The following is a 27902-nucleotide window of genomic DNA, read 5'->3' as shown; positions in this document are numbered from 1 at the left end:
AATACAGTTTTAAATGATGGTTTTTATTATTTAGTGAGAAAAAAGACTCAAAATCTACATGGCCCTGTGTGAAAAAGTGATTGCCCCCCTTGTTGAAAAATAACTTAACTGTGGTTCATCACACCTGAGTTCAATTTCTGTAGTCACCCCCAGGCCTGATTACTGCCACACCTGTTTCAATAAAGAAATCACTTAAATAGGAGCTATCTGACACAGAGAAGTAGACTAAAAGCACCTCAAAAGCTAGACATCATGCCAAGATCCAAAGAAATTCAGGAACAAATGAGAACAAAAGTACTGTAATTGAGATCTATCAGTCTGGTAAAGATTATAAAGCCATTTCAAAAGCTTTGGGACTCCAGCGAACCACAGTGAGAGCCATTACCCACAAATGGCAAAAACATGGAACAGTGATGAACCTTCCCAGGAGTGGCTGGCCGACCAAAATTACCCCAAGAGCGCAGAGAAAACTCATCCGAGAGGCCACAAAAGACCCCAGGACAACATCTAAAGAACTGCAGGCCTCACTTGCCTCAATTAAGGTCATTGTTCACAACTCCAGCATAAGAAAGAGACTGGGCAAAAATGGCCTGCATCGCAGATATCCAAGGCGCAAACCACTTTTAAGCAAAAAGAACATTAAGGTTCGTCTCAATTTTGCTAAAAAAACATCTCAATGATTGCCAAGACTTTTGGGAAAATACCTTGTGGACCGACGAGACAAAAGTTGAACTTTTTGGAAGGTGCGTGTCTCGTTACATCTGGCGTAGAAGTAACACAGCATTTCAGCAAAAGAACATCATACCAACAGTAAAATATGGTGGTGGTAGTGTGATGGTCTGGGGTTGTTTTGCTGCTTCAGGACCTGGAAGGCTTGCTGTGATAGATGGAACCATGAATTCTACTGTCTACCAAAAAATCCTGAAGGAGAATGTCCGGCCATCTGTTCGTCAACTCAAGCTGAAGCGATCTTGGGTGCTGCAGCAGGACAATGACCCAAAATACACCAGCAAATCCACCTCTGGATGGCTGAAGAAAAACAAAATGAAGACTTTGGAGTGGCTCAGTCAAAGTCCTGACCTGAATCCTATTGAGATGTTGTGGCATGACCTTAAAAAGGCGGTTCATGCTAGAAAACCCTCAAATAAAGCTGAATTACAACAATTCTGCAAAGATGAGTGGGCCAAAATTCCTCCAGAGCGCTGTAAAAGACTCGTTGCAAGTTATCGCAAACGCTTGATTGCAGTTATTGCTGCTAAGGGTGGCCCAACCAGTTATTAGGTTCAGGGGGCAATTTCTTTTTCACACAGGGCCATGTAGGTTTTGAGTTTTTTTTCTCACTAAATAATAAAAACCATCATTTAAAACTGCATTTTGTGTTAAATTATGTTATCTCTGACTAATAGTTAATGGTTTCTGATGAGCAGAAACATTTACGTGTGACAAACATGCAAAAGAATAAGAAATCAGGAAGGGGGCAAATACTTTTTCACACCACTGTATATTTCCTAACTAAATCCATTGAGAGACAGTGAGTGACGATGCTGCTGTCTCCCTAGTGGATTCTCCATAGTAATCTACAGCATGACCAGCAATGGAGCGAAATCTCCTCAATGGAAACACAAAGACCAATTAAAACACAAGAGAATTTGCGTGCATGAAAGAGGGGCACGAGGAAAAATGGGCGCCCATTTTCATTCATAAAATTATCATTATGAAAAGGGGGGAGGTTGCGCATCCCTAAAAACATGTTGCAATTGACTGGTTAATCAGCATAAAATTATCATCAATATCTACTGATATTCTTCGTTTTCAAAGTGTAAATAGTATAAATTACTGTAATAAAATATCGGTGTATAGATTAACGATATTTTACTACTTAACCTAGGCCCGGTTTACATTTAATCAGTTGCTCTCAGTTATAACTGAAAGGACAACTGATTTTCAAAGTAATGCCCATGTTTTTCTATGGCACCTTTCACACTTAACGCGTTTTAACTACAATCGTCTTCCCAATGCACTGCTATGGAAAAACGCGTACAAAGGCATACTAACACAGACCAACTGATTAAGTGTAAATGGGCCCTTACCCTACTCTCACACAGAACCCTCCTCCTTGCCATTCTTAACCCTAAACCCCCCCTTCCTGCCGCCTAACCCTAAACCCCCCCCCCCTTCCTGACACCTAACCCTAAAACCGCCCTTCCTGACACCTAACCCTAAACCCCCCCTTCCTGACACCTAACCCTAAAACCGCCCTTCCTGACACCTAACCCTAAAACCCCCCTTCCTGACAACTACCCTTAACCCCCCTTCCTGATGCCTAACCCTAAAACCCCCCTTCCTGACATCTAATCCTAAAACCCCCTTCCTGACGCCTGACCCTAAAACCCCCCTTCCTGACATCTAACCCTAAACCCCCCTTCTTGACATCTAATCATAAACCCCCCTTCCTGACGCCTAACCCTAAAACCCCCCTTCCTGACATCTAATCCTAAAACCCCCCTTCTTTACTCCAAAGCCCAAAACCCCTTTCTTATCCCCCTTATCCTACTTCCAATTAGACGCTGGACGCCTACATTTCCTGCTTCTGCGAATTATCAAACCCTGATGAAAAACAAAAAGGTTTTACCCAGAGTGCCTCTTTAAGGTGCACTGTACACCGGCCTGCAGGGATAATGAGCGAACGCAGCCTGACAGGAAAGATAAGTTACAAATGAGGAACTGTTCCAGAGATTTATGTCTGTGTCAGTATCGTGCGTCGCAGCAGACGCCATCGCATGCGGGTGACAGATCCGCACGTTTCATTATCTGTTCCTCACATAAGAACACGTTTGAACCTGCTGACATTCCGCACAGTGTATCACACAGCCTCACCGCCACATAGTTACATGCTGCTTGCTGGAAGTTTTCTTGAATTGTTGCTTGGCAACAGGATAGATAGGTGTGTATGTATGTATGTACTGTATGTTTGTGTGCAATAAGATTGTTCAGATCGAAAGAAAAGATCTTATTTACATGATACCCAAAGTGACGTGTCACATGATGAGATAGACATGGGTATGTACAGTGAGTAGCACACAAATAACTAGGCTGTGTTTGTTTTTTTTCTTTCTCTGTCTGAAAGAGTTAAATATCAGGTATGTAAGTGGCTGACTCAGTCCTGACAGGAAGTGACTACAGTGTGACCCTCACTGATAAGAAATTTCAAATATAAAACACTTTTGTAGCAGAAAATGGCTTCTGAGAGCAAGAAAGAGATAAAGAGTCAATAGTTTATAATTTTTAGCTCTGTCATACTTCGATGAATGTGTCATTGAGCAAAAACAATAAAACGGATAAAACTTAAAAAGTAGATTTAAACATAAAATAGTTCAAAACAAGAAAAGTGGGATTCCGGCACTCTAAAAGATTGCAGCAGGAGACTGGGCTTGACCTTGATTGGCTGTGTATAATGGAAGAGTGAATCCCTTTGAATGGCGTGCACAGGCTGAATAGCAAGAGGCAATCTCCACATTAAACATAAAATAAAACTGCGAAATTACTTAAAAAGTCATTTTTAGGAGAAGGAAGATAGATACAATCATTTATTTCATTAGTTTATTTTCGCCTCGGGTCGGTGTCCTTTAATGAGTACACAGGGTTAAAGAATCCAAACTATTCCCCATATTGAAACCAGATGCGGTCTTATCTATGAAAAAATCCCCCATTCGTATCGACCAGTTTTTTTTTAACCCTTTTACAGCCAGTTTATTTAGAGCAGGGGTTTCAAACTCAATTTACCTGGGGGGCCGCAGGAGGCAAAGTCAGGATGAGGCTGGGCCGCATAAGGGATTTCACAATCGTGGCGCATCGTCGCCTCTGCCCGCCCCTCTCACTCTACCTTCACAGAGAGGGGCGGGGAGAGGCGGCGATCCGTGCGGCGATTGACGTCAGGAGGGGCAGAGCTGAAGCTGAAAGCTCTGCCCCTTCCAGGAAATGCCGGCGGATTGCCCCCCAGGGCGATTTGGGGGCTCTGCAGCCCTCGTTTAGTGGCAGGGATGCGGCGGATTACTTGGGAGCACTGAAGCGAACTATAAGGAAGCTTTTGCCGGCGAGGGCCACAAAATATTGTATCGAGGGCCGCAAATGGCGAGTTTGAGACCCCTGATTTAGAGGCTTTCAAGTTCTCCAGGCCAATTTATTTTAGCACATTTTTTTTTATTTCTTATTTGTTACATTTCCCCGCGTCTAATTAGTACTGCTGTAATGTGTCTTTATGGCCACTTGTCACTAGGGGGCAGTATGAGACAATAACAGAGGACTTCTGCTTTCAGTTTCTATATTTTCTGCTAGCAGAGAGAGATCAGAGCATTCCAAACATTTATTGCACAAGGAGTTCTGTCTACTGAGGTCAAACGCAGTACACTTCTCTCACACGAGATAACTCTATTGAAGCTGCTAATGAGTTAAAGGGAACCGGAAGTGAGAGGAATACGGAGGCGGCCATGCCATCTTCATTCCCTTATAAGTAATGCCAGTTGCTGTCAAGCTGAGCTTTTGGCTTTAGATGTTTTTAAATCTTCTTCCATATGCAGATCATGTCCTCTTGTCCTTTGTACAGACTTAGGGATGAAAATCTAACGTGCCTATTCATACAAGTGTATCCGGTCAACTCTCAGGCTGTTCTTTATCTAAGCAAAATAAGCTTAGTTTGTCCAGCCTTTCTCGGTAAGTGAGAAATTTCACCCCTCCAACAATCTAGAACATGCATGTGAAACTCCGGCCCACGGGCCAAATCTGGCCCTCAGAGGCATTACATTTGGCCCTCAAGTGGTTTCCCCACTTTGCATTATGTTTGGCCCACTCTAGACCACCAGGGAAGTTATATTGGAGGTGAAGCCCTAGCACACCAGGGAAGCTATATGGGGGAGGTAGGGGGAAAGCATTTAATATTAGGGAACTATATAGGGGAAATTGGGCGCCTCTAGTCACCAGGGAACTGTATAGGGGAGGGAGGACCACTAGACACCAGGGAACTGTATATATGGATAAGAAGGGGGGGGGGGCATTAGACACCTGGAAACTTTATAAGGGAGGAATGTGGCCAGTAGACATTGAGGTTGGCCCGTAACGTGGTCCCAGTGTACAATTTCAGCCCACTTTGTAGTTGAGTTTGACACCCCCGGTCTAGACTGTCAATGTCCTTCCTAAAGTGTGGAGCCCAAAACTTGTCATTGGCAAACACCGTGCCCTAAATGTCTGGTCAAATGATTGGTCTAGGCGATTGCCAGCCGAGCACGTCGATTATAGTGCAGCCTGCAGGAGATTTGGGCTCAGCCGGCGCCACCATAGACCGCAATAGGAATTACGGCTATACTATAGCAGCGCACAGTAAGTAACTGAATTTACTTTTAAATTTACAGCAATTGTTGGAAGCCTAATTACATCATTCCCCACGTAGACCTGGAGGGGGGAAAGTAATTACCGCCGCCGGGAACTTGTGCAGGAGCAGGGTGAGCCGTATATCAGCTGTATCCTGCACCCAAGTCTCCCGGCGGCTGTTTCCCTCGTACACATTGCCAGTGCCCTCACGGTTAGAAAGGGGCTATCTAGAGGAAGATATCTAGCACTTGACATGGACTGAAGCTATTGTTGGCCAACATCAGACAGTCTATCGGGATTGGGTAGCAGCCATGGCCACAGCATGCACAGCCTGTTCTCCTCAGGCATTGACAGCGAGATCCACCCCAATAGGACCACTCAACAAGTGGACCCAAGAACCCTCCAGAGCTCACATCAGGAGTGAGACAGGCAAAAATGGCGCCGGAAATTTGGGTGCATCCGTCACCGCCATATTAACTAACTCAGCCGCCAGTAATGGCTGGCACCCGAACTAAGTCTTATTCCTGAGTCCACTGCGGCCTTGAGGAGGAATGGTAATTTATGCCGCCGGGATTTTTGCAAGAGCCGGTGAGCTATTTTTCAGCTTTGCCCTTCAAAAATTTCCGGTACCTTAATTACAGACCGGCAGGCGTCTCGTAGACGACTGTATTAAATATCGGCAATCAGGCTCGTAGCCAGTCATTTGAAAGTAGTAGACGATCAGTTACCACTATCGGTACTTTGTGCGCTCGAAACTAATTAGGTGTTATGCACCTTTCGGGGAACGGGGGATTTAGGCATTCGGATTACGTGGAAAACGATTGGAAGACGGAAATCAGATTTCTGCAGAACCACCGCATTACCACACCTCGGTAATTTTAGTCCAATACAATCACAGAACTCAGAGGTATTTGGCCAATCAGAAAATGCAGAAAGTGACCAAATGACCAACGGTACCGGCTGAACCAATAGGGGCATAGCTGAAATGTCACATCCGCTCTTTCTTGTATGGTATGTACAACCGCTAGATGTGAAGTGGTTAATATAGCATAGATGGCCTGCAAAGCCTAAAATAAAAACTGCAAACTATTTAGCCTGTTGGAGTTGAAGCTATATTTAGAAAGTATGTCTGTTCTGCAGCTCTGTGGGAGTTAAGTGTATAATGGGTGTAACATGTATGCTTTAAAGTCATTATAGTCTTAAATAGGATCCTCAGTGTTGATGTTACAGGTTTGAGTTACACACACAGCCTCTCAGACTAAATTCCGCACATGACGCTGACTCTAGTGTAAGTAGTAATATAGACGTATGCATTTATTATGTACAACTGGTTGCAGCTGCACAGAAAGGCACCTGCTGTCGTTAATTATCTATGGAGAGACTGGCAAGGCCATCCGCTTTGTGAACTGGTTATGGAGCTCTCTGTGGATGGAGGTGCACAAAAGTTGTGGTATTCCCAGGTTTGTAGCCCGCTGTATCACGGACGGAAAAAGATCACATGTTTACTGATGTTTTACGGGGAAAAAACACTGATATTTGTAGGGAGAAAATCAAACATAAAAATTCATTTTCAAAATTATGAAAAAATCTTAGGAAAATCTTAGCAAAATTACACGAGACGTATGTGGTAACATTTTATCCGCGATAAGTAGTAAAATAGATTTTAGAGTGTTTTAGGGTTGAGGCCCATGTCTTGTGTATTTTTTTTAGTGACAAACTGAATCAATAGCAAACAAATATTTGCATATTCTGTACAAAAATAAAAGACTTGTACACAGAATAAAAAATAAAATACATACTGTATATTGTTACCTTTGGAACAGAAAAATACACCTTTATTTTCAAATGCAAAATGATCACCATACATTGTACCACATTATACTAGGAACATCATCTAAATGTTGTAATTACCAGGATGGATAAGCAAATACAATTTGTGGGTTTAACGTACAGTTAGCACTGTTTATTATAAAGCTATAGTTGATATAAATGGAGAAATATTGTGCTGTTTTCTATTTTTTTCCCTTATTTTGCCTTATAAAATGCATAGAAAGTAAGGTAATTACTAAACAAAAATATCACCCACTAGTGACTAAAAGCTTATTTTGTCCTGAAAAAACGATATATATAGTACATCATTTAGCTGTGATAAATAGTAATAGAGTTATTGGCAAAATCAGTAGCATCAGATATTCTTTTTCCCACAAGAAATCTTTACATTTTCTTGAATAGATGATCAGGGTGGTCTGTATGGCTAATATTGTCCTTGTGGTGAAATCCCTCCCACAGTGTGATGTCATCATGACCATAGTCCAAACAGTTTCCTGTCTGTGAACCTCATTGCATTGTGGGAAATAATGGCATTTTTTCAACTGCCAATCAAGCAGTATCTCCCTGTGTGCATAGAACTCTCAGTAAACTAACATTCCGTACAGATCACCTGACAGACAAGATTAAACCTGTGATAAATATCAGAATGTAAATCAGGGAGAGGAAAGATTTTACAAGGGGCAAACACTGACTAAATAATTTATAAATATATATTGTAAAAAAAAAATGAACAATTTCACCAATTACATTATTTTCACAACAGGTCCTCTTTTTTTTGTCTTTGTGTTGCAGAAAGAGGGCCCCGGACCTGGACAATACTCCCTGAAGAGTGTCCCTATGCCAAGCATATCCTCAAGTTTCAAGTCAAGCGTGCCCAGGTTCCGCTCATCCTATAATGTGAGTTCACTGAAAGAACATCCGACATCCAATCATCTCACTGGTTTCAGACAGACAAAATGAGCTTTTAGAAACAAAAACCAAACAAATGAACATAAAAAAAACCCTCTAAAACCCAACTGGCCTTTCCACCTGGCACGGGCAGGACCAGGGCTCTTAGTGAGGACATATAATTTATTGGGTTGTCTACAGACACAGGAAATATATAATTTACAGCTGATCTAATGGCTTAGCACCAGATAATAAGCCAGCTGGTCGGCCTTCTCCGGTTCCACTAAACGAGACAAAGGCAAGAGAAGCTAATCCATAGCCTTGAAATGTTGGCAGAGGCCCAGCTGTACCTTGTAAGGCCCATTCCTCTGGCGGTCGTGTCCCCGATTATGTCACCCAGCCTGACTTCTGCTGCGTCCTTGTGTCAGCGCTGCCAACCGGTGTGCTTTAAGGGATTAGGGCAGAATCGTAAGACTGCAACGCACAAAACATTGCCCTGCAGATTAGGCGATAACGCCATTTCTGTCTCAGATCTGAAAACGGAATCAGGCTAATGCTGGGCATACATTTTATTATTATTTTTTATTTATATAGCGCCAACCAGGCATGGTCGGAATAGCCAATTTCCGATTCCGTGGTAATTCCGCATACCGCCACTACCGAAATTCCGCTACCGTTTCATTCCGAGGGAATTCCTGAGCCGTTCCGCGGAATTCCGAGATACACAGAATTCCGTCAAAAATTTTTTAAAAAATCTCCCCCTCTCCCTCCTCTTATATCATCCAGTAGGGAATTGCAGATTTTCAAAACAGCTTATATACCATAGCTGGGATTTGAACCCAGGATGCAGTGTGTAGTAGCTAGTAGGTATCTGTCTTAACCTCTAGACCATGAACCAGACTACATGGTAAAGCTATCCTAGCATAAACCATACTACCATTATGATCAGTTCAATAGAAAAAGTAGCATGATTAAGGATCGGTACTTTTTGAAAAGCATGCTTATATACCATAGCTGGGATTTGAACCCAGGATGCAGTGTGTAGTAGCTAGTAGGTATCTGTCTTAACCTCTAGACCATGAACCAGACTACATGGTAAAGCTATCCTAGCATAAACCATACTACCATTATGATCAATTCAATACAAAAAGTAGCATGATTAAGGATCGGTACTTTTTGAAAAGCATGCTTATATACCATAGCTGGGATTTGAACCCAGGATGCAGTGTGTAGTAGCTAGTAGGTATCTGTCTTAACCTCTAGACCATGAACCACACTACATGGTAAAGCTATCCTAGCATAAACCATACTACCATTATGATCAATTCAATAGAAAAAGTAGCATGATTAAGGATCAGTACTTTTTGAAAAGCATGCTTATATACCATAGCTGGGATTTGAACCCAGGATGCAGTGTGTAGTAGCTAGTAGGTATTAGAGTTGGGCCGAACCTCCGATTTTAGGTTCGCGAACCGGGTTCGCGAACTTACGCGGAATGTTCGGTTCGCGTTAAAGTTCGCGAACCGCAATAGACTTCAATGGGGATGCGAACTTTGAAAAAAAAAATAATTATGCTGGCCACAAAAGTGATGGAAAAGATGTTTCAAGGGGTCTAACACCTGGAGGGGGGCATGGCGGAGTGGGATACACGCCAAAAGTCCCCGGGAAAAATCTGGATTTGACGCAAAGCAGCGTTTTAAGGGCAGAAATCACATTGAATGCTAAATGACAGGCCTAAAGTGCTTTAAAACATCTTGCATGTGTATACATCAATCAGGTAGTGTAATTAAGGTACTGCTTCACACTGACACACCAAACTCACCGTGTAACGCACCGCAAACAGCTGTTTGTGTAGTGACGGCCGTGCTGGACTGGTGCGCACCATGGCGAGAGTGCAGGTTTTGGTGGCTTTACAGCCCATATGGTCGGCCTGGCTGATGTAGCTGAATGACAGAACAGTGACTGTCCAGCTGATCAAATTTGGTCTGACCACAATGAAGCAACGACCTTATTATCTTTTGTGTGCCCCCCGAGACACTCATCTAGGCGCCGGTCATTGCTTCATTGTGATACGCAAGCCCCTTCACCACGGCAAGGTAATGATCACGAAGGGGAATGGGCGCATGTACATGCCTTTTCTTTTGTTGTTGCAGCTGCCCTCAGTGCAGCCAGAAAAATTAGGCAGTCATGTACACGCACCATAAAAATTATTACAGCGGCCGCTGCTAGCAGCGGCCTAAAAAATTCAGCAATCCGCCTGGAGTCCCGGGCCCTGTTGGTGGTGGCGGAGAAGGTAGTGAAGCGGCCTGCAGGCAGACATGCTGTGTGGAGGGACTGGGAGCGACTTAGTCTTTTTGGGGCAGGCCAGGCAGCCAGTCACACGGCGTGCAGGCAGAGATGCTGTGTGTGCGGGGACTGACCTGACTGAACAGGTATACAGTGGCGGGTCCACTGAACAGAACAGGTATACAGTGGCGGGTTCACAGAACAGGTATGCAGTGGCAGGTTCACTGAACACAACAGGTATGCAGTGGCGGGTTCACTGAACAGGTATACAGTGGCGGGTCCACTGAACAGAACAGGTATACAGTGGCGGGTCCACTGAACAGAACAGGTATACAGTGGCGGGTCCACTGAACAGAACAGGTATACAGTGGCGGGTCCACTGAACAGAACAGGTATACAGTGGCGGGTTCACAGAACAGGTATACAGTGGCGGGTCCACTGAACAGAACAGGTATACAGTGGCGGGTTCACAGAACAGGTATGCAGTGGCAGGATCACTGAACAGGTATGCAGTGGCAGGATCACTGAACAGGTATGCAGTGGCAGGATCACTGAACAGGTATGGAGTGGCAGGATCACAGTACAGGTATGCAGTGGGCTGAGGGCTCACTGAACAGAACAGGTATGCAGTGGCAGGATCACTGAACAGGTATGGAGTGGCAGGATCACAGTACAGGTATGCAGTGGGCTGAGGGCTCACTGAACAGAACAGGTATGCAGTGGCAGGATCCCTGAACAGGTATGCAGTGGCAGGATCACAGTACAGGTATGCAGTGGGCTGAGGGCTCACTGAACAGAACAGGTATGCAGCCAGGAAGAAGTTAAGCCTAACTAATCTTTCCCTATATGAGAGACTGCAGCAGCTCGCCCTACTCTCACTAATGCAGGCACACGAGTGGCCGTAATGGCCGCCGCTGCCTGCCTTATATAAGGGGGGGTGGAGCTCCAGGGGCTAGTGTAGCCTAATTGGCTACACTGGGCCTGCTGACTGTGATGTAGAGGGTCAAAGTTGACCCTCAGTGCATTATGGGGCGAACCGAACTTCTTCCGCAAAAGGTTCGCGTGCGGTACCCGCACGCGAACCACCTACGTTCGCGCGAACCACGTTCGCCGGCGAACCGTTCGGCCCAACTCTAGTAGGTATCTGTCTTAACCTCTAGACCATGAACCACACTACATGGTAAAGCTATCCTAGCATAAACCATACTACCATTATGATCAGTTCAATAGAAAAAGTAGCATGATTAAGGATCGGTACTTTTTGAAAAGCATGCTTATATACCATAGCATATCTATTGAATTGATCATAATGGTAGTATGGTACATGCTAGGCCAGCTTTAGTATGTAGAGGTGGGACAAGGTCCTTCAGCACCCAAGGCTGAGACAGCAAAGTGTGCCCCCCATCCCTCCCACCCCAGCCATCACACACTGATTGCTATTACACTAAGAGGTGCCCCAGGGCCCCCAACCCCCCCAACACCTTAATCGCTACTTATCTGGCTTGCAGTCGCTGCCATGTATCACCTTTTCTTATTTCTTTCTGCTTCAAACACAATTGGGAATGACAGCTGAATGAATTGTGCACCCCCTCCTACACTGCGCCCTGAGGCTGGAGCCTCTCCAGCCTCTGCCTCGGCCCGGCCCTGAGTGTGGTTGATGGTCTAGGGGGTAAGACAGATACCTACTACCATGTAGTGTGGTTCATGGTCTAGAGGGTAACACAGATGTCCTTTTTTACTTCCCCTCAGACCTAACTAATGCAGCCTGATTGGCTGAAGCCTCTTTCCCTCCTGTTTTCCCCTCCCACACCTCTGCTCCTCTCTGATTGGCCAATATTTCTCATGCTGAGACAATGCACTTTCTATAGTGGAGGGCGGGCAATGCATACACAATCAGGCAGAGGAGAGTAGGGGAGAAAATGACATCGGAATTGACTTCAAGATAGACACGGTTAAAATGGAGAATCCTAAGAAGGATTTTCTCTTTTTTTACTATAAAAAAAAATCTCTAAAATCAAAACGTGGACAGTGCAATACATATGTTATGTAAGTAGAGCAATTATTTATCTACTTATATATATGTTTTTTTTTCTGAGATAGTATGGCTGACAGCTCCTCTTTAACAAACTCATTTCCCGAGTGATCGACTTCCCGATCCGGTCTTTGTGATCGATCAGAAATGACTGTTTGGGCCCAACAAAGAAGGGGGGGGGGGGGGGGGGGGGGGAGATGATAAGCAATCCGATCAGATCAAAAGAATCATTCCATAATTTGGATCAACATAATGATCCAATTGATCGTAGGGTCAGTCCTCTGAGAGATTGTACCGTTAATGGGCAGTTTGGGGGTAAGACAAGACAAATAATCAACATATTTTGGGAGGGTACCAGAGTACCTGGAGAAAACCCACACAAACATGGGAGGAACATGCAGAGTCCTTTCTAGAGTGTGTGCTGCAAGAGTTCTATCCATTAATCCAACGTGTCAATCAAACAATGGATGCAAAATGACATTCATGGTTTTCTTGAAATCAGTGGTGCAAGGAAATACAATGATCAATATTCCCCGATTAAGGTTTAGTCAGGGACATATTTATTGTTCCATTGTGTGGGCCGGTTTACACTTTTTCAGGAACCGTATCCGTGTTATATGTTTTTTGATGCGGGCAAAACGGAGCTACGGATTATATGTTAAAAATAGCGTCCGTCTTCACTCTGGTCAAAAACCGTATCCGTGGGATCCGTGCAGGAAAACTGAACGCAGAGTCCGGACTTTGCACTTTTTCCCAGAGCCCAGATCCCCACGCAGGCAATGAAAGGCACCGCAAAAACGGATCTCCCTCAGGGGTGAGCAGAAACTACACCCAAATGTAATTACGCACCGTAATTCATAATTACGCGTAATTGTAATGCAAAGTTTGTAAATTACGCTTACGGATTTTCACGTAAAAATCTACCGCTGTGTGTAATTACTGCTGTTATGCATAGTCCACATGTATATTGCAGTCACTTAAGAATGTGCTATACGCGTACATATTTACGCGTATGGATGAAAATCATGCATAGGCATGCGCATAGGTGATATTACCCGATATACGCATACAAATGTACGCATTGTCCAGGGATTGTACGTATAGAAACGGTTAACGCATGCGCAGTTTGCAGATGAATGCAGAAATTTTTCCGCATACGGACATAAGCGTCCGCATACAACTACGTTTTCTTAAATTAATGCGCAATTAACCGTAGGTGAAAGCTGGCCGCAAATACGTAATTCCGCTACGCGTAATTGCGGAAAATTACGTGTAATTAAACGTAATCGTAGTTTGCTTATCCCTAATCTCCCTTCACAACTTTGCACACAAAACGGATGCCAAAGCAGATTGCCTACTGCCTGCTCCTCCCACTGCCTGCTCCTCTCACTGCTTGCTCCTCCCACTGCTTGCTCCTCCCCTCAGCTTCAACTTTGCGGACCTCTTATCCAATAGAAACAAGCAGTAAGGAAGGACACGTTTTTGACATGTGTTTAAACGGACTGGAAACGTATGCTGCAAAAGCATAACACTTTGAAAAACGGATCAGTTTTTAGGAAAACGGATCCGTTTAAAACACATTCTGATCTGCAACCTGACAAGTGTGGACCGAGCCTATCTATCATGTATTGTTCCTCATGGATTGCTTCGTTCAAGCACAAAGGGGTACGAGGCACCAAGGAGTGTATAAACCGAGCTAATAAATAAAAGAGAAAAAGGGGGGGGGTGGCTCACCTCAATAACTACAAATTCATATATATAAATATAATTAATTTTTAAGAAGCATAGGCAACGCGTTTCGCTGGTCTCTGTCCGCTTCCTCAGGGGTTTCAAAGTCAGGTTTAGAGCGCCTAGTCTTATATACTCCTGGGCACCTCTTACCCCCTGTATGCTTGTTTCCCACCTTGTGAGGGCGGAGTCTGATCACCATGTAGCTGATGTCACATGTCAGGACCTCGCTGCGACCATCACCACCCACTCTGGGTACCTGAGACTGAGGAGTCGGATTTGAGCATCTCCACCTGCTTCCAATGGATGGCTGCTCCCTATGCAACCTTGTCACCTAATTTTCAATGATTTGATATACTTTGTGATGCACCATTTGGGCTCTGGTTGTCTCTGTGTTTTCTTGTTAGGGTGCTTTGCCCACCCTTCCATGCAGCGCTCAGTGCAAGGCTCGGTTGTGGCGGAGCTGCCTCCACTGCAGAGGTTTGTGTACCGTGATGACGCAATGCTGACCAGGAATTTGGTAAACAGCCGACAAATGTCACCTCCGGGGGGAGTTGGGGAATTTTAATTAGCTCATGCTTGTCACCGCAAACACCAGCGCTCTTCATACACACAACGCTTATTCGTCATTTGTAGCCAATCATACGGGGAGGGAAGACGGCTATCAGACATGGCAGACAACTTTCACGAGACGCTCTTCAATAAGAAACCATTTCTCACTGCACTTTTATTTAAAGGACACCGGAAGTGGGAGAGATGTGGAGGCTGCCATATTTATTTCTTATTAAACAATGCCAGTTGCCTGGTATCTAGTACATTAAGCCATTGCCCCTGAACAAGTATTTGGATTAGATCAGGGGCGTAACAATAGACCCTGCAAGGGGTGCAGCGGCAGGGGGGCCCAGAAGCTGCAGGGGGTAGGTTCTTTTCCCTGTCCTGAGAGACTGACAACTAAGGGCATAGAGAGAAAAAAAACTTACTGTTCTCTGCACAATTGTTCTGATGACTGCATTTGCTCAGCCACTGATAAGGAATCAAAGATTTGCAGACAAAGATTTGTAGACACCTATTCAGTGTGTTCAGCAGGGTCTTATGTACAACTCTGCTCAACCCCCAGCCTCTCCACCCCTCCCCAAGTGCTGTGTACTGTAGTGATGCTGGAGGAGTCTGCAGAGCCCCGCCCCCAACCTCTACTCCTCCCCAAGTGCTGTGTACTGTAGTGATGCTGGAGGAGTCTGCAGAGCCCCGCCCCCAGCCTCTCCACCCCTCCCCAAGTGCTGTGTACTGTAATGATGCTGGAGGAGTCTGCAGAGCCAGTTCTGCTCCACCAGAGATGGACAGAGTGAGTGTAATAAGCTGAGGCTGGGAGCACACTCGTCTGTTGGTTTTCTGTGTGCATTTTCTGCACAGCATGTGTGTCTGTAGGTGGGAAAACATTCACAGCTTATCACAGAAGCTAATGTAATTGATAGAGAAAATGCCTGCAGTGCTTCACTGCTGTCTGTTTTTATCTGCATGGGGGAAACACATTGAAGTGTGCACTAACCAACTGAATAACATTGCTTCTCAGTTTACCTGTGCAGAGAGCAGGGGGGGGGGGGGGGGGGGCAGTGATTTCTAGTTACACCCCTGGATTAGATGTTTGACTAAAGTTTGACTGGATTAGCTGCATTCTTGTTTCAGGTGTGTGATTCAGACACTACTGAAGCATAAAAGATCAGCAGGACTGCCAGGCAACTTGTATTGTTTAAAAATAGAAAATACAAATACAACCTCCATATCCTTCACACTTCAGTTGTAGGTACCCCCAGTATAGGTTAGCCAGGTACAGGTGCCTCAGGTATAGTAGCGTGTCCAGCTCTCCTCAGGCCCCCTGCAGTGTGTCCCTCTGGGAAGGTGCCCCTGTTTTCTAGCTGCCATGATCCTAACCATCCCCTCGGGTACCCTCACCTTCCCTCTATCCGGCCCTCCCCTCCGGGCCCCCTGAGTTTCCGATACGCAGCGTCCCTCCATATGCTGATTGTCCAGTCTTGTGACGCTGCACTGAGATCACACAGCGCTATGATGACGCTTCCTCTCTATGTGCATCATTGTGCAGCGGGATTCATTGTTCTGCAGCGATATTCTAATAGAGACAAAGCAGCCGCAAATAACGCAATTCATAATCTTATCTAACCTTATTACACAAAGCCCAAAACACGCCCCATGAGTCAGCAGAGGACAGACAGGTGCAGCTCTCAGCCCTGGGCCTGTGACCGGCCTGGTGTGTTTATTTCCACCACAGGACAAGCAGTGAGTGCTCCGGAACCCCACTCAAGCTGCCACGGAACCCCTCCACAAGCAAAGAGAACCTCCATCACCAAGCAATGATTACTAACCACAGCCACACACAGTGAGTGCTCCGGAACCCCGTGCAGGCTGCCACGGAACCCCTCCAAAAACAAAGAGAACCTCCATCACCAAGCAATGATTACTGGCCACAGCCACACACAGTGAGTGCTCCGGAACCCCTCTCAGGCTGCCATGGAACCCCTCCACAAACAAAGAGAACCTCCGTCACCATGCAATGATTACTGGCCACAGCCACACACAGCGAGTGCTCCGGAACCCTGCGCAGGCTGCCATGGAACCCCTCCACAAACAAAGAGAACCTCCGTCACCAAGCAATGATTACTGGCCACAGCCACACACAGCGAGTGCTCCGGAACCCCGTGCAGGCTGCCACGGAACCCCTCCAAAAACAAAGAGAACCTCCATCACCACCAAGCAATGATTACTGGCCACAGCCACACACAGTGAGTGCTCCGGAACCCCCCGCAGGCTGCCACGGAACCCCTCCACAAACAAAGAGAACCTCCATCACCACCAAGCAATGATTACTGGCCACAGCCACACACAGTGAATGCTCCGGAACCCCCCGCAGGCTGCCACGGAACCCCTCCACAAACAAAGAGAACCTCCATCACCAAGCAATGATTACTGTCCACAGCCACATAAAGTGAGTGCTCCGGAACCCCCCGCAGGCTGCCACGGAACCCCTCCACAAACAAAGAGAACCTCCGCCACCAAGCAATGATTACTGGCCACAGCCACATACAGTGAGTGCTCCGGAACCCCGCGCAGGCTGCCACGGAACCCCTCCACAAACAAAGAGAACCTCCATCACCAAGCAATGATTACTGGCCACAGCCACATACAGTGAGTGCTCCGGAACCCCGCGCAGGCTGCCACGGAACCCCTCCACAAACAAAGAGAACCTCCATCATCAAGCAATGATTACTAACCACAGCCACACACAGTGACTGCTCCAGAACCCCCCGCAGGCTGCCACGGAACCCCTCCACTATCCACACAGCCACACTCAGGGAATGCTCCGGAACCCCTCTCAGGCTGCCACGGAACCCTTCCACAAACAAAGAGAACCTCCGCCACCAAGCAATGATTACTGGCCACAGCCACACACAGCACCTTCAGATGAAACACTCATCACATGCGAGTTAATTATTGTGTAGCGAGTTAATTACTAGTTAATTAAAACGTAGCCGTCTTGGTGTAGCGTATTTTGCTGAAGGCCAGTTTGTTCTCGGCGTGTAAATTCCACTGTGAGGTTTCCATGTTAGACTGAAAGCGAGGAGGAAGAATGAAAGGACTTATTATAGTTCTCGGCGTAGCGCGGTGCCGCCTGCCAGAGAGTGACTGCTATGTGTAATGTACACTCCCTCAGCACTTTATTAGGAAGACTTTTACACCTGCTTGAGCAATTATTTAGTCAGCCAATCATAGGGCAGCAGCGCGGCGGTGCAGAAAAACGTGCAGGTACAGGTCTGGAGCTTCAGTTAATGCTCACCTCAAACACTCACATGGGGGAAAAAAATTAAACTGGTGCACCAGGCCTGGATTTATCTCACGGGAGCCTATAGGCACAGATGTCCTGGCACCCTAGACTTCTCCCTTCATGGACCTCCAAATACTTGCCGAACTGCACCGCAAGTGTACTGGCTGTCCCAGCTGTCACTTTTCCCTTACTTCCCTTGCCTGTCATAGGTAGCTACAGGTGCCCCTAAGTATTCGGTAGCTAGAGGAACCTCAGTATTCGGTAGCTAGAGGTTCCCCCGACTGAAGGGAGATCTCGTCAGTGGAATGCCAAAAGCACCTCTCATTTACACTCCGCTCAGGTCTCTGCATAGGGAAGGAAGGCATTTGGGGAGGGGAGTGCCCCGCCTTCCCATCATCAGGCGCCTGTAGGCTCATGCCTACAGTGCCTTACAGTAAATCCAGCCCTGGTGTGCACCATAGGCGCCAATGATTATATCGGTAAAATGATTGATCCATAATTTACCGATATTAACATGGGTGTCTGTAGTGTGCTCAAATTTCTGTGGAGCCCTATATTCTTTGTTTAAAGCCACAAGCGTGTTAAGCAGCGGGTTTTGGTGGTTAGGATTAGGCATTGTGGAGGGGGGTAGGTTAGATTTAGGCATTAGTGAGGAATCGGTTAGGGTTAAGCATCGTTGGGAGGAGGTCAATTACTTTTAGGCAACCTGTGGGATTGGTTAGAATTAGGCTTTGTGGGGGGTAATTAGGGTTAACATTGGGGGTGGGGGGGCGTTTAGGATTGGGCATTGGTGGGGGGATCGGTTAGGGTTAGGCATAGTCATGAGGAGGGTGTTTCTGTTTAGGCTTTGGTGGGGGATTGGTTAGAATTAGAGATCGATGTGGGGGTCCAGTTAGAGCATCATTGAGGGTGGTGGTGGGGGGGTCGGTTATGATTGGGCATCGGTTGGGGAATTGGTTAGGGTTAGGCATTGTTGGGAGGGGGTCGGTTACGTTTAGGCATTTTGGGGGGATTGGTTAGAATTAGTCATCATTGGGGGGGGGGGGGGGGGGGGAGATCGGTTGAGCTTAAGCAGCATGGGGGGTTCATTTAGGATTCGGCATTGGTGTGGGGATCGGTGAGGGTTGAGCATCCTTGGGGATGGGGGGATCGGTTAGAGTTAGGCATTGGTGGGGGCATCAGTTAGGGTTAGGAATTGTTGGGCGGGGGGATCGGTTATGTTTAAGCATTGGTGGAGGATTGGTTAGAATTAGGCATTGCTGGTGAGGATCGGTTGGGGTTAAGCAGCATTGGGGGGGAATTGGGCATCGGTGAAGGGAGTGGTTAGGGTTAGACATTGTTGGGAGGGGTTGGTTAGAATTAGGAATCAGTGGTAAGGATCGGTTTGGGTTAAGCAGCATGGGGCGGGGTTAGGATTAGGCATAGGTGAGGGGATTGCTTAGGGTTAGACATCGTTGGGAGGGGTTGGTTGTGTGGGGGATTGGTGAGAATTACGCATCAGTGTGGGGAATCGGTTAGGGTTACGCAGAATTCGCGGTGGGGGAAGTCGGTTAGGATTGGGCATTGGTGGGGGGATTGTTTAGCGTTAGAGATTGTTAGAGGGAGTGTTCTGTGTCAGAGTAAGGTTAGGTTTAGGGACAGTAAAATATCAGTAAAATGTACCCATATTATACTATCGGAATTACCACTGTACAATAGTAGAATATCTGTCATTTTAACGATATTCTACTAGCGCCTATTTCCGGCGTCCAAATGTGATCTCGGTGATCTGGAACATTGCATGATCGTTAGTGACAGATGGGTTGGTTTGGATATCGTTGTGTTTTTGATAATGGACAGCAGGGGAGAACTGAGGACCGTTTATGGAGTCCAAACAGGAAGTTAACCATGTTTGATTTCCGTTGAAAGCACCAGTGTGAACGCACGTCGTTCATTTCTATCGACTTTGATTGTGTCTGTCAGGAAAGGACGTGTATAGTGAATCTGGAGAAGTCCAGGATGGCAGTTTGTGTTGAAACAGAGATACATTGTAACCATACAAGTCCAAATAGATCCTGTACATAACATAGAACCTGACACGTGTCTCCACTCTCCACTGGAAAACAGTTTTTAGGTCTAATGTGAAGCTGTCCTGATTCTGTGCAGTCCGATCACACAGCAGCAAACAATAAATAAATGAGATTAGAAATGTCTGTCTGGGTAATGCCAGCTGAAATGGTGATGATATGTAGGCATGGCAATGCTTAGGAGAAGCATGTGATCAGTTTGATTTATAAGGTTCTGATTTGCTGGTCATGATCATGTGTTAAACCAGGAAGTTATCACAGCAAATCAGAACCTTACAAAGCTACCAGCTGATCAAACTGATCACATGCTTCTCCATGAATTCTCCCAAGCCTTGCCATCCCTACATCAAAATCATAATAAGTGCATTTGCCAAGTATAAGGGTTCACACGTCTTCTTTGCTTCTTGAAGAGTCTTGTAATCTTGTTTGTAGACATTGTCCTTGGTGATTCTTGAAGTTCTGTCGGTTTGATTGAAGAGATGCTACAAGCAGTTTCCATCCCTCTTCCATGCCCAGTGCTTATGTAATTCCTACCGGCCCCTCCGATATTTATAGATGCAGCTGGATGAGGCAGGGTGATGCAACTGGATTGTGTCAGCAGTGGCAGGGAAGTCAGATTGGCTGCAGGAAGCTCGTGTGTCTTTTCCTTTTCTCAGAGCTGACTGAGCCGGTTCCTCAGGCAGCCACATCTGATAGCAAGAGTAGCTGATAGAACTCACATGAGTGATGTTAAATCAGGATATGGTACAGGAACTGGGACTGTGAGGGGGCTTCTGTATATAGAACGGTACCACAGAAAAGTTGACTGGGAGGGCGGAAAAGGTATTCATCTGGTATTGCTGGGAAGACCCCTTAATCAGAGGAAGGGAAGAAGTTAGAGCTCCCACAGATCTGGCCTTCTTTGCAGCTGCAGCAGTAGGGATGGCCATGTCTAGGAGAACTCATAGAGAAGCATGTGATTTGTTTGATCAGCTGATAGATTTGCAAAGCTCTGATTGGCTGTGATCACACCCTGCTTTAGCACATAATAATACCTTTTAATACCTTTTTTTGTATAGCGCTTTTCTCCTGTCGGACTCAAACAGCTTGCGAGGCAGCCACTAGAGCGCACTCAGTAGGCAGTAGCAGTGTTAGGGAGTCTTGCCCAAAGAGCTCCTTAATGAATTACTGGCTTACTGAACAGGCAGAGCTGTTCAGTAAGCCCATGATAGCACATGATCATGACTAGCAAATCAGAGACTTGCATATCTGTCAACCTGACCAAACTGATCACATGCTTCTCCGTGAGTTCTCCTAGACATGCCTGTCAATAAGCGCGAGGCACTCCCTCATAGTTCTTGTTTTTAAAGTGCCAAATATAGTGTAGTATGTACTGGTAATATGGGATGAAGTTGATAGAGTAAACACAAATATACTCACAAAGCAGGGTTACCTCAAAGGCAACCACTGTAACAGCAGGTGGGGAGATTAGACCTGTCCCCACTCAGGATTAAGAAGTCGCTCTCCGTAGATGGGGAGAAAAGGGGATGACACCTCTCCACCAGGGGTGTACTTAGAACAATGTAACAGGGATACAGAGGCGCCAGAAGAATAAAAATGTCTAAAAAGTTTACAATTTGTGGAGGAAGTTGGTGGACTTACCTCCTCCAAACAGACACAAGATACGCCAACAACGTTTAGCAGAACAAATTTATTTACATACTCCCGGGGAAAATGCAACGCGTTTCGCAGATATGACCCCGCTTCATCAGGCAATAGGTAGAAGTAGGTACAGTGCAGGTCTGTAGCTGGGCCAGAGTCGCTTGGCCCAGCTACAGACCTGCACTGTACCTACTCCTACCTATTGCCTGATGAGGCGGGGTCATGTCTGCCTCCACAAATTTTAAACTGTTTAGACATTTTTATTCTTCTGGCGCCTCTGTAGCCGTTACGTAGTTCTTGTTTTTGTTTTAATCAGGCTTTAGTAATAATGGAAAGGAAAGCTGGAATGAAGATATACAATATATATATATATATATATACATATATATCAGGCAAACCTAATCATTAGGGAGCCTTGCCCATAGATTCCTTAATCTTTTACATACTGGCTTGATCCAGGATTCAAGCGCTGGTCAAAGGTTCACACCCTACATCAAAGGTAACAGGCTTACCAGCGCGCTATCCAGCTGCCCTTATTACGGAGGTAATGACGGTGAAACCTCTGCGCCATCTATCCTTTTTTTGGAAGCTGTCCGCGAAAACAATATAACAATTCTACGCTGGCCTTCCTGCCCTCCAGCTGCCTACAGCGACTCTGACATATAATTGCTGCCTTAATCTAGGCTAGCAAGTCGTCTCTATTAACAGATCGCAGCTTTCTTCAGTAACAAAACAAAAACAGGTATCCTATGGAGAGCGCAGCCTCCCAGGTGTAATGAGCATAGATAGCTTCTCCTAATGGCTTCCGTGCATTCGGAGACCTGGAGTCATTGGGAGTGAATGAATTCACGTGCTGCATGCAATGCGCTGACCTCCATTCTGTGCAGGAAGAGGCAGCAGCTCTCCTCTGGCTATGAACCCAGCAGAGAGACTACCTCCTCATTAGCAGAGAGGCACTGAGGCAGCACAGAGGACAGCATGTTAATCCCTCATCTGTCTGAGCAGTTAGCGACCAGGCAAGGTAGAGGCAATGCGACAGCATAACAATGTCACCGGCCAGTTCTGACTATAAACACATCTGAGCGGTGCTGGAGTCAATAGCACGGTTATGCTTGCAGGACTTTGACAAATGGAGTGACCTACTTTAAGGGAACCTGTCATGGTTACTGGCGTTTGTAACCATTGCTCAAGGTGTGTGTTTATTCTCACAAAGAAAAGGGGAGAGCAGTCTGTATCAAATCATCTCTCAATGTCAGGGCCAGGCCGAGGCAGGGGTGAGGGAGGCAGCAGCCTTAGATTCGTAATAAGGAGAGGTCATGGGATGCATTTATATCAACATCAACAACAAAACATTTGTAAAGTGCTTTTTTTCCTGTAGGACCCAAAGCACATAACCTTGTCTCAGATCAGTACATAGCATACCTCCCAACTTTTTGAGATGAGAAAGAGGGACACGTAAGCCACGCCCCTGCCACACCCCTGATCACACCCCCTAGTCATGCAAATATAAATGTCACTGATCATCTGATGTTAATTTTCCTTTACATAGCTGATGAAGGACCATTGAGTCTGCAACATGTAGTGTGGCTATGTTTCTCTGATACAGTATAATCTCCTTATAGTAAAACTCTCTTATAGCATAGCATTCGGGTATAGTAAATAAGTGTCCAGATCCCAGCTAAGCACCATTCTAAAGGAGGCCACACACCATACAATTTTTTTTAAATATCTGTACAATTCAAGAATTGCAACCATTTTTTCTGATTGATTGTGACATTTCAAAAATCTGACCAATGTAGCACACACCTATGTTCAATTTTTCCCCAATTCAGATAAAAATGATTGGAAACTCTGAGAAACTAGCTATGGTGTGTATATTAATAAATTGACAATTTAACACACACCATACAATCTTTAGAAAAACTGAAGACAAATTTCCAGCATTCCGGATCGATAAAAATCGAATTTCAGTCGAATGAGAAAAAAAAGCTTTAGATTTTTTCGGACGATCCGGTCATATTATTGAATTTCTGTAAAATCGGATCATTTTATTGTATCGTGAGTGGCCACCTTTAGTCTATGGGAGTAACGCCTGGTATAGTAAATCCTGATATTATAGAACTTCTGTTATAGTAAAGTTGTTTTTTGGCTCCTTCAGTATCCGGTATCCAGCTATAGTGGAAAGTAGGCGGGGCATGTGTGATACGTCAGTCAGAGACCCATGAGCCATGGTCAGTGGGCGGGAGCATGTGTCATACGTCAGTCAGAGACACATGAACCGTAGTCGGTAGGAAGACTGGCAGCCACTTGTAGCCTGCTCGCTATCTGCACACTACTCTGAGCCTGCCTGTGTTATCTTAAAAGTTCCAGCCGGTGAGACCTATGCTTCCTGTGTAAACTGCTATATAATTACTGAGGGAATTTCCTGTCAATCGTGACTTGATTGTGCATGGCTGCAACGCTACAGGCTGCGCAGAGGAGCACACCATAGAACTGTACCTGCATTAAAGTGGACGCAAATTAAAAGATTTCAGAAATAAAATCTATTTTATAACTTATAATAATAAATAGCAGCCTTTTTTCAGCTGCATGATGATAAATATTAAATATTTTACATTTATTGGAGGAACCCCTCCCTTCCTTTCATATTGCCGGGACAGAATCCGGCAGACTGGTGGAGGAGATAAAAACCAAAAACGAAACACAGGCTGCTACTGATGATGTCACGGGGAGGAGATCTCAGCTTGTGTGAGATTTCACATAGACGACGCCCCTGTGAGGGAGGGTAGCTGATGACAAACACACCCATGATCTAAAACCTCCTACTGAGCTCAGAAGTAATGGCTGCCACCTGTGTAACCCTAGTTATGAAAAGAGAAGGGTGAAAAGCATGCACTGAAATGCTCATAGGCTTGAAGGAGTGTTTATTGATCTTTGTATGTGTCAGAGTGGTGCAACTAAATATTTTGAATTAAAAAAAAATGTTTGGTTTGGGTCCGCCTTAACTGGTGAGGCCTACTGTATGCCTTCTGTGTAAGCTGCTGCCTGATTACTGAGGGAATTGCCTGTCATTCGTGACTTGCTTGTGCATGGCTGCAACACTACAGTATCATCCAGGCTGCACAGAAATATGGACAGAGGAACACACTATCAGTACTGTGCCTGCATTAATTGGTGAGACCTATGCTTCCTGTGCAAGCTGTTGTGTGATTATTGCATGCACATCCCTGCATATTAAGCACTGTGCTTTGTGATCTAGCTTAGACGCTGTCTGTGCTCGACTGTATCCAGTGGCGGCTCCAGGATTTTTTTTTAGGGGGTGCTATGCAGGTGCTGGACCAATTTCCGGGGGAGCTGAGCACCGCGCGCCGCGGCAAAAAATGGGTGTGGCTACAACCAGCGGCGGCGAAAAATGGGCGTGGTCATGACCGGATTAGGGCGGGGCTAACTGTAATTTAAAGTGAACCTGAGGTGAGAGTGATATGGAGGCTGCCATATTTATTTCCTTTTAAACAATTCTAGTTGCCTGGCAGCCCTGCTGATCTATTTGGCTGCAGTAGTGAACTGAATTACACCAGCAACAAGCATGCAGCTAATCTTCTCAGTTCTGACAATATTGTCAGAAACCCCTGACCTGCTGCATGCTTGTTCAGGGTCTATGGTTGAAAGAATTAGAGGCAGAGGACCAACACGGCAGCCAGGCAGCTGGAATTACTTAAAAGGAGATAAATATGGCAGCCTCAATATTATTCTCACCTCGGGTTCCCTTTAAAAGTGCAACGCAAAGACAGTGGGCCCAAGTTTTGGTGACCCTTTCCCCAGAAAATTCACATAATTGTGCAGGTTTTCTCAAGAAAATACACGTAATGTCAGCAGATTTGAACAAAAAACATGTTCAATAACCCCAATATGCACAATCGGTAGCAGATATGGCCCCAATATGCACAATCGGTAGCAGATATGGCCCCAATATGCACAATCGGTAGCAGATATGGCCCCAATATGCACAATCGGTAGCAGATATGACCCCAATATGCACAATCGGTAGCAGATATGACCCCAATATGCACAATCGGTAGCAGATATGACCCCAATATGTACAAACGGTAGCAGATATGGCCCCAATATGCACAATCGGTAGCAGATATGGCCCCAATATGCACAATCGGTAGCAGATATGGCCCCAATATGCACAATCGGTAGCAGATATGGCCCCAATATGCACAATCGGTAGCAGATATGACCCCAATATGCACAATCGGTAGCAGATATGACCCCAATATGCACAATCGGTAGCAGATATGACCCCAATATGCACAATCGGTAGCAGATATGGCCCCAATATGCACAATCGGTAGCAGATATGGCCCCAATATGCACAATCGGTAGCAGATATGGCCCCAATGTGCACAATCGGTAGCAGATATGACCCCAATATGCACAATCAGTAGCAGATATGACCCCAATATGCACAATCGGTAGCAGATATGACCCCAATATGCACAATCGGTAGCAGATATGACCCCAATATGCACAATCGGTAGCAGATATGACCCCAATATGAACAATCGGTAGCAGAAATGACCCCAATATGCACAATCGGTAGCAGAAATGGCCCCAATATGCACAATCCGTAGCAGATATGACCCCAATATGCACAATCCGTAGCAGAAATGACCCCAATATACACAATCCGTAGCAGATATGACCCCAATATGCACAATCCGTAGCAGATATGACCCCAATATGCACAATCGGTAGCAGATATGACCCCAATATGCACAATCCGTAGCAGAAATGACCCCAATATGCACAATCCGTAGCAGATATGACCCCAATATGCACAATCAGCACCACCTGAAAAAAGAAAAACCTATTTACTCACCTACAGCCAGAAGACCTTCTTTCCCGAGCCCCGACCTCCTGTCCCGACCTCCTTGTGGTGCGCAGCGCCCGCGCGCCCACGATCCTCTTCCTTCCCGACGTCACGAGACTTCCTGCCTGCATGCTGAGAGCAGGGCTACGGGAAAATGGCCGCCCGAAGCCATGCACTGCAGACTCGAAGTGTGCAGAACAGGGCTTCGGGCGGCCATCTTACCGTAGCCCTGCCTGCTGCTCCGGGCTGCCGCTGTGTGAACTGACTTGGTGTCTTTTAGACACCTGAAGTCAGTTCACTCCAGGGGGTGCTTTGGGGGTGCTTGGACAATTCTAGGGGGTGCTCGAGCACCCCCAAGCACCCCCCTGGCGCCGCCCCTGACTGTATCTGACTATCCCATAGCTCCCAACTGTCCCTCTTTTGAAGGGACAGTCCCTCTTTGGGAGCCCTGTCCCTCTTTCCTCCTCATTTGTCCCTCTTTCAGGACTTTGTCCCTCTTTCTATGTAAATATATATATTTCTCTACTAAAAATGTGTTTGACTCTAAACTTTATTCCCATTCTTTAAATTGATATATTACTAATTTTAAAATGTTAATATAAAGGAAAATGAACCAGGATATAAATCAACAGTGTGGTTTGAATTATAATACAACATATTTTTCTTGTGAAATGTTTGTGGTATGCGTGACTAGGGGTGTGATGGGGGTGTGATGGGGGCGTGATCAGGGGGGTGATCAGGGGTGTGGCAGGGTTGTGGCCTAAGTATTCCTCTTTCTCATCTTAAAAAGTTGGGAGGTATGCTATCCGTGGACATGTACGCTCCCAAATGTCCCTCTTTCTGAGGGACAGTCCCTCTTTGGGAGCCCTGTCCCTCTGTCCCTCTTTCCTCCTCATTTGTCCCTCTTTCAGGACTGATGTACAGAGCTGTGTAAATATATATATTTTTCTACTGAAAAAATGTGCTTAAAGGGACACTATCGATTAACATGTTTTTCTTTTCAATGGAGATAGGAAATGTTTGGGAAGTGCTGTTAAGTACTGGTGTATACATTTCACGAAGGCCACCATCAGAAATTTTGGGGCCCCTCACACATCATCAGGCCTGGGACCCCCTCCCTGGGCCCACCCACTGGTTGCTGTGCCAGCCCACTAGCCACCCCACCCCCGTGCGAAATGTTTGCTGCGGCGAAAAACGTGCATGGCTCCGACACTGTAGAAAGCGGCATGCACATCGTGATGGTGCAAAAAGTGGGCGTGACCATGACATGTTGTGGGTGGGTACTAGCAAAATACAGGTAGTCCCCGGTGACTACAAATGAGATAGGGACCTGTAGGTCTGTTCTTATACTTTATC

The 27902-nt window shown here is 45.8% G+C and overlaps 1 protein-coding gene across 2 annotated transcripts in view; it reads left to right on the top strand.

Annotated features, from left to right (window-relative positions):
* STPG4 (sperm-tail PG-rich repeat containing 4) overlaps window positions 1–27902 on the top strand; it is a 68039-nt gene that overhangs the window by 35504 nt on the left and 4633 nt on the right. For both annotated transcript variants that reach the window (XM_068279721.1, XM_068279722.1), the window contains exon 7: window positions 7987–8091. In XM_068279721.1, the coding sequence (XP_068135822.1) occupies window positions 7987–8091 (105 nt within the window). The remainder of the gene's footprint in view (window positions 1–7986; window positions 8092–27902) is intronic.

The sequence above is a fragment of the Hyperolius riggenbachi genome, chromosome 4, assembly GCF_040937935.1.
Source record: "Hyperolius riggenbachi isolate aHypRig1 chromosome 4, aHypRig1.pri, whole genome shotgun sequence".
Classification (NCBI taxonomy): Eukaryota; Metazoa; Chordata; class Amphibia; order Anura; family Hyperoliidae; genus Hyperolius; species Hyperolius riggenbachi.
The sequence above is the reverse complement of the archived record's forward strand: the minus strand, read 5'-3'. Positions and strand labels throughout refer to the sequence as shown.